General features: G+C 38.1%; 1 protein-coding gene across 12 annotated transcripts in view; it reads left to right on the top strand.

Moving 5' to 3' along the window:
* Positions 1 to 11547, top strand: part of CDC42BPB (CDC42 binding protein kinase beta) — a 117066-nt gene extending 105519 nt beyond the window's left edge. For 4 of the 12 annotated variants that reach the window (XM_042858176.2, XM_008168169.4, XM_008168170.4 and 1 more), the window contains 8 exons: positions 2329 to 2925; positions 5292 to 5389; positions 5503 to 5587; positions 5818 to 5938; positions 6036 to 6153; positions 7262 to 7364; positions 7448 to 7518; positions 9770 to 11547. In XM_042858176.2, coding sequence (XP_042714110.2) covers positions 2329 to 2925; positions 5292 to 5389; positions 5503 to 5587; positions 5818 to 5938; positions 6036 to 6153; positions 7262 to 7364; positions 7448 to 7518; positions 9770 to 9901 — 1325 coding nt within the window. In that variant the 3' untranslated portion in view covers positions 9902 to 11547. Of the gene's footprint in view, positions 1 to 2328; positions 2926 to 5291; positions 5390 to 5502; positions 5588 to 5817; positions 5939 to 6035; positions 6154 to 7261; positions 7365 to 7447; positions 7519 to 7965; positions 8075 to 9769 lie in introns of all 12 variants that reach the window. The other 8 variants (XM_065593652.1, XM_024105127.3, XM_024105126.3 and 5 more) reach the window with 5 other exon arrangements.
* Positions 11548 to 13227: the final 1680 nt, after the last annotated feature.

The raw sequence follows: 13227 nt of genomic DNA, 5'->3' as shown, positions 1-13227 counted from the left end.
GTTTGCCCACCCCGACTTACAGCCTTAACTATATGATAGGTCTGTTTCTATCTAATCTCACCATAGTAGCTAACCACCCCTTCAAAGCCAGTTGGCTAAAAGCCGTGGAGGAATTAAGTGGTGTTGGAGACCATGATATGCTGTTATGCAGATTTAAAAGATACAGGGGCAACTTCAATAGTTTTGAAAAATGTAAAGACTGGGTGTGCCTGAGTAGTGTCCTGAAACTCCCTGAGGGACAGGTCTTTAATTACCTCTTTTTATAGTACTTTAATTACAGTGTCAAGAAATAGGTCACCAATGTTAATATCATACAGTAAGTGAAGTTCTTAAATCCCTCTGGCAATCCAAAATCTAATTTCCTCTTCCTAATGCAACTTAATCTGTAAATTATTTAATGCTCAGTTTGCAGTATTGCAAGAATTATGCTTTGACAGAAAATATAGCAAATACAAAATGTAAAGTACATTATTTCTTGATTCATTATTTTTATTGGACTTAGACAAATTTAATAGAAACACATTGACTAAAAACTACTGCCAAAGATGTATTATGAGAAAATACTGACATAATACATACACTGTGGAATTGTGTAAAATGTTTGTTTTAAAAAGGAAAAGGGGAAAATATACAACAATTTATTCTAGCTCTCTCTCCAGAAGAGGATGGTTCTACTTCTTGTAAAAAGAAATGCCTGAACATTTTGTTCCTGTGCAATTTTATATATTACATAATGACAGCAATTGGCAATGGTCTTGATGGTATATGAACAGATTTCATAAGTTTCACGGCTTGAGGAACTGTTTTATAGCCTATGAAATAAGATTTATTTGGAATCCATTCTTAGTGGTATTAAATACTGCTCTTTTCATTATACTCCCTATATCTATTATCCTGTAAACACTTAAGTATGAATGTAACTTGACTCATGTGAGTAATCCCATTGACTTCAGTATATGACTCTTTACATGAGTAAAGTTACATATGTAATTTGCATACTCATTTCATTAAAAGTGATTCTCTACTACACTTAATTATCACAAGAAATACAGAGTAAGAATATAATACCACCTTAGTTTTTCAGCAAATTAAAACTATGTAAGCACTAAATGTTTGTACTGTGTGCTATGGCAAGTTCCTGGATTTGACTGAAATGTTTTTATAAGTAGTAATCTTCTCATCCTTTTTTTCACAGCAGCTGTTATTTTTAATGCAAATTCATTGACATCTGGTTATATGTAATGGGTCTGATCAGGATCTCTGTAAACAGCTTACGTGTACTTTAAACTTAAAATATGAGGGCTAAACTTGGACAACAAGCAAAACTTACATTTTATTTGTGTCAAGACGTGGTTAACCGTGAAATTACTACTTACCTCTTAGAACATTTCTGCAAATATATTGTGTTTCTATGCCAGTAGGGCAAAATCTACAAGGACATTTGACTTCATGTGGTCCAAAATCCTAAGGTTTTTTGGGGGTATTTGTAGAACCAGATACCTTGCCAGACTACTTTACCAATCACTGTATAAGCTCCAAAGGAGGATATATTTTTTATTTTAACCAGTATTTATTATTTATAAATATTATTTACTTAAATGTTTTCACTAGTAATAAAGTAAAACTCTGATATTGATTAAAGTTTTATAAGAGAACGTGTACATTACTATGAAATATTAATATATTAATGTTCCCTATTTCATAATTGCTTGGTCTGGCCTATTTAAACCTCATGAAATACTGAATGCTTTGCTAGAGCCGGTCACTATTATGCAGATGCTTATTTTTCACTCTTATATTTTTTAGTTCTCTCTACCATCCCATTTCTGCCCTTCAGTCAAAGAACTTTTGTCTAATATCACAATACAAAGAGTTTTCCTATCTTAGGCATTAAAAAAAACCTTTCTTCCCCCCTTCCCATCTTTCTCCTTTATTTATTAATGGTGTAAGTGTTTTTTCTCTGGAAGTGGAGTCATTAACTGGCAGCCATACAGTCACACACAAGGCATGTTTGTTTTCCCTTAGCTGTGAGGGAATGTGAAGGCTCTGGAAGGAGATCTTAAGGACCTTACGTATGTTTTTTGCTGCTGAGGGTTGCTGGAGCTGTGTGACTACATGGTTGAAAAGTGGGGGGTGCTACTGGAGTGGTTTATTTCTTGGTTGTATGTTTAAGAATTGGCAAGAAGAGCCTGGAGCCAGGGCCTGGTGTCCCTTTCTAGTAGACATGTGCATAAGTCTAAATTTTTGATGTGTACATTACTGTGTAATACTTCCAGGCCTACATATACTCCCGTCATTTACTCATGGTGGCTTTTGTTCTCATTGCAGTGATAGTCCGAGTTGCTGACTGTAAGAAGGTGTACCAGATTGAGCTTGCTCCCAAAGAGAAAATTATTATCCTCATCTGTGGCAGGAACCGTCATGTTCACCTGTACCCGTGGGCCTCCCTGGATGGATCAGAAAGCAACTTTGACATGAAACTTCCAGAAACTAAAGGCTGCCAGTTGATTATAACTGGAACACTGAAGAAAAGCTCTTTGACTTGTTTGTTTGTGGCAGTCAAACGACAGGTTCTTTGTTATGAAATTCATAGAACTAAACCTTTCCATAAAAAATTCACTGAAATTCAGGCTCCAGGAAATGTACAGTGGATGGCAGTGTTCAAGGACAAGCTTTGTGTTGGCTACCAGTCTGGGTTCTCTCTGTTGAACATCCAGGGAGATGGACAATCTATAAACCTGGTAAATCCTAATGACCCCTCGCTTATGTTCCTCTCACAGCAGTCTTTTGATGCCCTTTGTGCTGTGGAGCTCAGTAATGAGGAATACCTGCTTTGCTTCAGCCATATGGGAGTGTACGTCGATTCACAAGGTCGAAGGTCACGCATGCAGGAACTAATGTGGCCTGCAACTCCTGTTGCCTGTAGTATGTATATGTTTTTCTGTTGCCATATCCCTGTTGCTGCTTTACTTGTCTAAAAATAATCAGCATGTTTTCTATTTTGCTTTTTTTGTCTTTCAATTTCTACTGCTTTAAGTTTTGATGAGTTAACAGAATAGTAATTCTTCCACATAAGGACCATTTTGTGGAAAACTCCTGGATACTGTAGGAAAGCAGTTTTTACTAGTCACAGGAGACAGAAAAATTAACAAAAATATAAAGCAAGATGACGCTTTCTTTTAAATAAGTTCATGTCTGATTAATTAAGAGAGTATCCTGTATGTAGGATAGCAAAAGACCACATAAACTGTAAAATTCTTTACTAAAATCTTTTTTTTGCTCCGTCAGTGGGTTTAAAAGTACTTCTGTCTTCAGGCCACTTTCTATAGCATTTCAAATCCAGTACCTATCGAAAGTTGTAGGTCAGAGTTTTCAACTACTAACAAAGAAGGTGACAGGGTTCAAGAAAAATATTGCTTTTTGGCAGAGCCGGTAATAAAACTTGTATCAATTGTTTTTGAAACAAAAGGAAGTTTACAAAAATATGCAAAATTGTATCATGTTTTCCAGCCCACTGTAATTTTGAGGTCTGTTGGTTTGAAAGAGGCACAAATGAGTTGGTGAACTACATAGTGACTTAGAAATCTTTTTTTAAGCATTATTCCATTGATGGCTTATAGTAAGCCCTCAAATAATTTGGCACTTCAATAGCAATGACTATATGTTCCAAATGATTGAAGACCAAAAAAGAGCCATTGTTTAAATAATGAATTAAACCAGTCGGTCAACTAGCTGCTACAGCTGATAGTAATATTCCTCAAACTGCAAGACCTTAATAGTTTGTTTTATTTTAATTCTGAATAGAAATGATTTGCTTGCCATACTGACTTTGTTCTGTACATAAGAGTTTGGAGAAGGGCATAGGGATGGGATGTAATCAGCAAATTTACTTTAAAACTCTGTTTCAGCCCACCAGATGCACTGGTTTGTTGTCAGGCTTTTGTTTACTTTTAGTATTATAAACATTTTTAGAATGATTTTTGCACATTTGATTCTCAGTTTGGCATTGACACAGATTGTTGTGGGGTAGAGACCATAAGCTCGACTGGCTAAAGAAATCTGGTTATTTTCACTAGCCTACTCCCCTTGCCTTGGTCCTGGTGTGTTACTGGTGAAGGCTTTCTATCCCTTCCTGTTAGTTATCCCATCATGAGATCATAAAACTAGAAAAGGTTCTTTCTACCTTAGCAATGTACTCGATCCTAAGGGATTGCTTACTGGAGAAGTTATGTCTTGTGATGGAGTATGTTTATCTTTCAAAGTTCATTGATGGGGACATGAAGACACTAACTTGAGTGGAGCAAGTGTCTGAATAAGTCGTTTCTGGAAGAGGGTTTCTTCTGAAGTCATGATTCATGATATCTAGCTACACCAGGCTTCCTTTGAAAGAAGCCATGTTTTTAGCTAAAAGAGCACACATCACTTCCTTGCAGGAATTTACTCCTGTTGAATTCTGTGTCCCTGTTAGGGTTTTTACCTTCTGCGATTTATTGAGGCAATCCTGCCAGCTGAGTACATCTTTTTCTCTCCTAAGTACCACGTGATCTATAATGGTTGTTCTTTCTGAGGAACTTCTGTCAGGAGCAGGCCCAGGCTTGTTGGTGCTAAGATGTCCTGATCATTGCTTTTTTACTTTTTTCTGAGCTAAAATAAAGTTCTTTGACACACCTAATGTAGAGGATTCAATAAGAGAGAAAGCAAGTGGTGAGGTTTGAAGCTCTTGAAGTATGTTCCATTAACCTGCGTAGAGCAACATGCACATGTAAACCATTCCCATAGAAAGAGGAAGGAAATGAGATTAAGATGTGCAGCATAAATTGATGACTTACCTCACAGATGGGGACTCCACTGCATGTTGTCAGTGTATAGTTATAGTGCATCACTTTCAAAATTCACTAAGCTGCTTCCTTAGACATGGTAGCCTTAAACAGGATGTTAAATGCAGTTCATTTCCTATAGAATAACTCATTTACATTCCTGACACTGTCCAGACTGTAGACAGCATCTTGAGAGTATTAAACCAAGATTTGAAGTCAAAAGTAGTAAATGTATCCAAAATTAATAATAAGATTTGCAGGTTGGTGGCTGTTTGCCACAGCAAACCTCTATTTTCACCAAAATAACGAACTTTACAGAGAAGTGTCTTTTCTTTTAAGAGATGGCTTTAAAAAACTGGATATTTTAATCTCCTCTTATAGCTGAAAATATAACACTGTTAAAGCAATGCTCAAATGTATGCCAGCTCCAGACTTGTTGAACACTCCTTGACTTTTGTTTTTTGTCTGTACCAGGTTGCAATTCTTCCTATGTTACAGTGTACAGTGAATACGGTGTGGATGTCTTTGATGTTAACACTATGGAATGGGTTCAGACAATTGGCCTACGAAGGGTAAGTAGTTCTCTTCTGTTGCACAATTTAATTAACTCTGACTTGGAATGGAGGCTCCTTCACAATGTACACTGCAGCTGGGTTAATTTTTCCCTCCTTTATCTCCAAAACAGATCAGACCATTAAATGTGGAGGGCACACTGAATCTCCTTAATTGTGAACCTCCACGACTTATATATTTCAAGAACAAGTTTTCAGGTTAGTCTTCTTGAGGGAGGGCAGGAGTGGTGTAATGAAAGACATTAGGATGGGATGACCAGTCAGCTTGAAACAATCACCAACTCATGAGCAAGACAAAATTTTAGATTATAAGAATCCAGTTTCTTTCAAACATGCACTGTGTGCTTTACAGAGTCAACATGCTTTGGAAAATAAATTCTACTATTTGAAGGTATGTACGTGTATAATTGCATTATGTGTTGTTACAGTAGGAGCTGTCCTCAGTGTGCCAGAAACTTCTGATAACAGCAAAAAGCAAATGCTTCGAACCAGAAGTAAAAGAAGATTTGTCTTCAAGGTTCCTGAGGAAGAGAGATTACAACAAAGACGGTAAGAGTTTAATATCTCTACATAGCAGCTTGTACATATTGAAGTGGAAAGGTTATGAATGTGAAACAATATTAATCATGAAGTATTTCTCTTTCAGAGAGATGCTGAGAGACCCTGAACTAAGATCAAAAATGATTTCTAACCCAACAAATTTCAACCATGTGGCTCATATGGGACCAGGAGATGGAATGCAAGTTCTCATGGATCTCCCACTGGTAAAATAAATATAATGGGGAGGGATACATGTGTGTTCAGTTCTGGACTGAAAAGCTAGGTAGATGGACTGTATAAGATTTCAGCATTAAATTTAAAATCTTTCAGAGCTGTTATTCACTTTCAGGCTATGGTTTCAAGAAATGTGTGCTCCTATGATGCATAGTGCTTCTAAATCTTATGCAAGGAAGTGTTAGCTGGCTTTAAAATGGAAAGCTGAAAGAAATATCACTGCCAAGAGTTTGATAGTATTTTGTAAATAATCAGTCTTTCCCCCTTCCTTTTTCTTGTTTGTTTTGTTAAAATAACAGAATGAATTTCCTTCCCCCTCATCCTCTCGTCACTCTGCTCTGATATCACCTCCAACAAGCTTTGAGCACGTCTATCACATGAGCCCTATCTCTGCAGAAATCTTTCTCCAGAATGGCCATTCCTCACTGCAAGGCTCCCCTCTGCTTTCTTCCTCTTCCTGTCCCTCCTCTGCCTCCTTAGCAAGGGTAGGAGTAGCTATAAACCTTTAGGAACTAGAATGGTGTGCTGTGGCACTTGGCCAATAGTAGAGCAAAAACTAACACAGTTGGAAGATAATTACTAACATGCTTGTAAGTCAGTGTTCACAGCTTTATTTTTGTACTTGGATTTAACAAATGTACTGTGGTGTCAGCGGCTAAAATAAAACAGAGGTAAGAGAATGAGATGTGAAGATACATCTTTATCTTTTATACCTTCCATTTTGAAATTCCCAGCTTTCCTCTCTCATCCTTCTCTGCTAGCCCAGACAAGGGGAATGTATGCTTCCTTCCAGCGGGAGGAGACAGGAAAACAGCAATTGGTGATGTCACTTCCCCTGTATAAAGGGTTTGCTGCCTGCCAAGTTCTTCTGGCTGCTTTGGGGCTGTCTTTTCCTTGTGTTTCGTTGAGGGTGTTTGAAAGGGGTGTATTTCTGATGCTGTATGGATGCAGTCAAGTAGGGGCATTGAGTTTGTTTCTACAAACCATTCTATGTAATGGTTCCAAACACATGGCTGTTGAATTATGCTAGAATTTTCATGAGAAAGGAGCTTTAATTGGAAAGATCCTGACTAAGGATATGTTTGATTTGTGCTGCAGAGTGTCTTACCTTCCGCCCAAGATGAAAAAGCATGTCCCCCCACAGCCAACCTCTCACGGCAGCAGCAGAGAAGCAAAACCTACATTTCGTGGCCCTCATCAAGTAAGACTGAAAACAAGCAGGTCTGTTCTAATTTAAAGCATAGATTGTTTCAACGTGAGGTGTAAAATGCCTTTGTTCTACAGGTGGTGGTGATTTGGGAGTAGCTGTGCCTCTGAGAAGTATGTCCGACACTGACCAGGAGTTCGACAAAGAGGTAAAGTAGTTTTTATTAAATGGTGACTGGCACTGTTCTGTTGCTATATAGTTTCTTTCCTATCCTCAAAAGCTTAGGTACCCGTGAGGAAACATTTTGATAAAGATTGCATTCTTCATTTCCTTCTGCAAAGATTCTACCTAGCACACAATGCCTTTAATGGCTTATTAGTGAAGCCAGCATCAGCTATGAGGACTGAAAGGATGTTTCTGACAGTAAGCTTCAAGGATGTGCCAGTGGCTATGGTTAAGTCTTGTCTACAGTCAGAAGCTGACCCATTACTGAAGTGTTCCTGAAGCCACTCAGTCACGCTAACAGTGCTGAAACCAACTGGTCTCATCCACACTAAACAGTTTTCCACACTGGTTTAGGAGGACTGTTGCCAAGATCCTTTTAAACAAGTGATACATTGACTCACTGAAATATGTAATACCATTTTTTTTGCAGGTATTGCAGTATATGCCAGGTTTTACCTGCAGGTGAAAGAGATGGCAAGTGGATACTTCCTGTCATGACAGGAGTATAAACTGCATGAAATTCAAGTGTCCTTCACCAGGCTAGTGAAATAGGATTTTTCACCTGTATTGTCATCAGTGAAATTTTTTACAAGCTTTGTACACTTACTTTCATGTGCCCTGTGCAAGTGAAATATTAGGAAATGTGACTGGGAGGGCCAAGATCTTTGAGAGTGACTAGTGATTTTGGGTGTCCAATTTAAGAAATCTTTAAAGACTTGATTTTCAGAGTGCAGGTGCTCACTACTTTCTGAAATCAGGCCTCTTTAAGATGTTTCAAGTTGTGCACCCAAGATCACCAGTCAGTTTTGAAGATCTTGGCCCTGAGTTCTAATTCCAACTCTCCTTGTGACTCGTGTTGCCTTGGGTGAGCCGCTCTAAAACAAAACAAAAATTTAAATTGGGTGGGTAAAGTTTAGGCATCTAAATAAGTGTCTTGACTTTTCAGAGGTGCTGACTACCTACAGTTCTTGTTGACTTCATTATGTATTGCAATATTCTTCCTAGATCCCCCTCACATTCCATATTCTAGTTGTTTGCTGTTACTTGTAGATGCATATACTGGAATATATTCAATTTTTAAAAGTGTTTAATTTTCACTTTTTTGTTAAATCTTACATTGGTTATTACCTAGGAATTTTAATTTACAATTGAATAGGTTATTACACATGCAAAATCAGGATATAACGCTACCCTTCACCTTTATATCATTGTTTTCCCATAGCTTGCTGCCTTATCACAGCATGAACTCAATTGTGTATCTTGTTAGAATAATCTCATTGATGGTGGTATATCACAAAAGTGGCAAAATCTTGTGAACAGCAGTCCTCACCAATGTCACCTTTCAGTCAATGAGCTAAATTTAAATTCCTTTTTCTGAAGTAACAGACTGCGATGATAACAGTTTTCCTAGGAAACTTTTCATGAGCCACAGATTTGTGTACTGTTAAGGGTTACAACTCACCAAAATAGTGGGAAACTGGCCAGCTGAGGGAGGACCAAGATTTGGAGGCGGCGTTCCAGCAACCAGTAGGGTGTCTGGAAAATGATCATGGAAGAGTGTGGTCTTAACTGAGTTATTGACTGGAAGGAGTCTCCTGTAAACACGTATTATTTCTGCAGTGGGTTTCCAGCCTGATATTTGGCAACTCTCTGATTATTTTGTCATGCAGTCAAAACACTTCCCACAGGTTTCCTCATGCTGCCAGGGCCATTGTTTGCCAAAAGCTTATGCAACATGTAAACTATTTTATAATTTCTGTTCTTCAGTGTGTTGATAAAGTATTTGAATGAAATTGTTTGTTTACGAGATGTGCAAACAAATCCTATTTTGTGCCCACTTAAATCAGTTGGGAAAAAATTGCTGAAAAATCCTAAATTACATTGAATAGAAATAAACTGTTTTCCAACAGGAAAAGCTTTGTAGTGACTAGAGGAGAGGAAAGTAATAATAGGGACTCCTGAGTTCTTTTCCTGACTTTACCACTTACTTGTGTGATATTGGTAAGTCACTTAGGAGACTGATGCAAAGCCTATTGGCGCTAATGGAAATATTCACATTAACTTCTGTTAGCTTTGGCTTATTCCTTCTACCTAGGCCTCATTTCGTGAGTGTCATGTAAATGAATGTAAAAATGAATGTAGTACCTTAATTATGTTTGTAAATTGCCTTGAAAGCTTCTGAGTGTAAAGTATTTTAAATAAGAAATTGAATCCTTTTTGTTTCTCTTTAACAGCCTGATTCAGATTCTACCAAACACTCTACTCCCTCTAACAGCTCAAATCCAAGCGGTCCCCCAAGTCCCAATTCTCCACATAGGAATCAGCTTACACTAGATGGACTGGATCAGTCAACCTGTGATGCGTAACACTACAGCTCCTACCGTTCCAGCTTCGATCATTCGCTACTCCATGGAGTATTCAAGAGCAAGGCAAAGCTCAGATGCTAGTGCCAAGACTGATGCTAAATCTCTAGTGTTGCACAAGAATAATTATATATCCAGATTGTAGATACAAAATATTGAAATGAAGAAAAATCCTTTACTACAATAGTGATCAAGCTTTTTATGCAAAATTGTTCACTGTTAAGTTATGGTTGATTGATTCATTTTATTTCTGCACAGCTATCACAGTTTCATTGCATAGTAGGATTAAAGGCCACCAATAGTCTTATTCTTATGCTGAAAAAGAAATAGAGAAGAGGTACTGATAGTGTTACTACTAAGCAGTATCAGAAATATTATTTTTCTATAGAATGATGTAATGTCTCATTAGCAGGAAATCCTTTTAGACAGAATTTGGACCTCTGAATAGGAAATACAAGCAGGTTGAGTTACATCCTCAGATAAATATACTTTTTCCCTTTTTCCTGTAGCTGTTTCCTAAGTCTTTAGGGGAATGATAGGAAGCTATAGGTTGTTCCCAGCATCAACAGAATCATCAGGAAGTCAAATGAAAGTTGGTGATAGTTTTGTGGCCTTTTAACTCATTTAGCCATTACAATTCAGCTGCGTAACTGTCTTTCTATCTTTCTACCAACTTTTTAGTCTTGTACATAGGACTATTACCAGTAATGTTTTACTCTTACCCTGCTTTTTAGTCCTTACCGTTCATGATCATTAGTCAGGGCTTTTAAGACATCAGTAAATAATGCTGTGAAAACAAATTTTACTCTTCGTTCCTGCTATCCTCTTCTGAGATGTAATTTCTCTTGGTTTTTCAGTGTAAAATACACTACATTTTTTTTTTTTTTAGCTAGCAAGCATTCTTGCAGGAACACTACCCTTGAAGTCTGCTTGAACTAAGGGACTGTATTATACTAAAACATCAGTCTATTTTATTGGTAACCAAAGTGGAACATGAAGGATGTGTAAGCGAGGGTGCTGCTTTTTCATTAATTGTATCCTCACATGCATGAAGACCCCATGATTATTAATCAAGTATTGATCATGGAGAAAGATGCACAACACACTCCTGTATATTTTGCTATGGCCCACGTGCAGTGGTGATGTCTTGCGTGTATATTTAATCTCATGCTTCCATGTATTATACATTTAGTAATCAAAGATTTGTGACCATGTTTCATTAAAAGCTTGTAATTAATTCAGTGGCTGGCATATCCAGTTTGTCATTGTCACACTAGTGTGCCTTCTGTGCCAATTTTATGACAGTTGGATGTCACTTATTTAAAATTTGGTTTAAATGGGCTAATGATGATCTACCAATGGCTAATGTTCTTTTCTGAAACACTGTATAGGACGTGCACTTATATTTAGTTTAAACTGAGTGTTCTAGTCAACATTTAATCCTGTTACATTAAGTGTTTGACAGTACTTGCTCTTTTTTCTCAGATTATTGATAAAGGGGGCTCTATTAGAGCTGGACACTACTGCTTTTGGGGTTTTCTGGTTTTTACTTTTTTAATGTAAGTCTAAGTCTTTGTAATTATTGAATTGTGAAAACATTTTTGAACAATTTACCTGTCAATAAAGCAGAAGAGGGAGGTTTTAAAGTTCATAGTGGTCTGTCTTGCCGTGTGAAAATACTTTACTGTGGGTGCTTAATTTCGTTTCATAATAAATTCACTGTGTTCAGTTAAAACTTAAGCTATAAAACGAAGGAGAAATATTTTGAAATGCCATTCAGGAGCATTACAAAAGAGATGTGAATTTCTGTGCACTTGTTTAATGGCAAAGAAAAACCTTTTGCTAGTGGTGCAGTAACTTTCCTTCATCTGAGAAAGGATTGTCATTTTCATTCTGAGTCCCTGATTTGTGTTAGCTTCTTTTAAAATAACTTAGAACAATTATTTCTTGGGGATTGAGGTGTAGGTGAAGGGACCTCTGTATCTGTTGAAACATCTTCTAAATGGTGTGGTGGATGCAGGAAAGTTAAGAAGATGCAGTGGTTCCAAAGAAACACTGTTATGAAAACGTTAAAGGGTGGGAATTTGAATGCCTAGGTTGAAGTTCCATTGTTTTAATAGAATATCAGGGTTGGAAGGGACCTCAGGAGGTCATGTAGTCCAACCCCCTGTTCAAGGCAGGACCAATCCCCAGACAGATTTTTGCCCTAGATCCCTAAATGGCCCTCTCAAGGATTGAACTCACAACCCTGGGTTTAGCAGGCCAATGCTCAAACCACTGAGCTATCACTTCCCCCCCCCCCCCCCCCCCTACTATGCTTAGTGTACTGAGGGATTTTGAACAATGCTTTGTTTTAGAATTCCACATGTGCTGCAGTACTTGGCTACAATGGGGCAGATTACAGCTGAAGTTCAGAAGAAACCTAGTTTCTACTTTAACCCTTCTAGATTGTTAACATACTTCCTGTGTGAATTTCCATCATCCTTTATAGGCGTTCCCAAGGATTTGATTTTTTCCTGCTTGTTGATCTTTACCACCCTCATAGCAACTATTATCCTCCTAGCCACTCAGGCCTGGATAGAAATCTTAATAGAGTTCCCAGTCAGCCAGAAGGATCACGTGGGTCTCTTGTATGATAGTGCAGAGCGGTGCAACTGAGCTGGCTTTCCAGTTTGGGGAAGGTGTACCAAGTATCTCCCTGGAGATGAATGTAGGTTTGCTGACAAGACACTAACCCATCTTCTAAAAAAGTGAAACACTTCTACTTCTCTTGGGCTGATTGTTTTTTGCATTCCAAGGGCTTAACTTCGAAACTGTGACTCTATTAATTATAACAGTGCTAAATTGCAGCACTCAAACTCAGTAACAGAGGTTTGGATGTAATGTAATACTCCTGGGGGAATTCTGTGCCACTGCACAATGCAGAATTTTACAAAAATTAACGTGCACAGAATTTCCTTTCCCCCACAGAAATGGGCTGCAGTGCTGCTAGCCGCCACTAGGGGCCACTGGACTTTGCAGAGCCCAGATTGCACATAAAAGACGCTGCTGGGGGGAGGGAGAGGGAGCTAGAGCAGAGGTTCTCAAACTGGGGGTCGGGACCCTTCAGGGGGTCATGAGGTTATTACATGGGAGGTCACGAGCTGTCAGCCTCCACCCCAAACCCTGCTTTGCATCCAGCATTTATAACGGTGTTAAATATATAAAAAAGTGTTTTAAATTTGTAAGGGGGGGTGCACTCAGAGGCTTGCTATGTGAAGGGTCGCCAGTACCAAAGTTTGAGAATCACTGAGCTAGAGGGTTTCTGGTAGCTAAAGTTCCCAGCATGC

The sequence above is a fragment of the Chrysemys picta genome, chromosome 4 (genome assembly GCF_011386835.1).
Source record: "Chrysemys picta bellii isolate R12L10 chromosome 4, ASM1138683v2, whole genome shotgun sequence".
Classification (NCBI taxonomy): Eukaryota; Metazoa; Chordata; order Testudines; family Emydidae; genus Chrysemys; species Chrysemys picta.
Note: the sequence above shows the minus strand (reverse complement) of the source record. Positions and strands in the feature narration are given on the sequence as shown.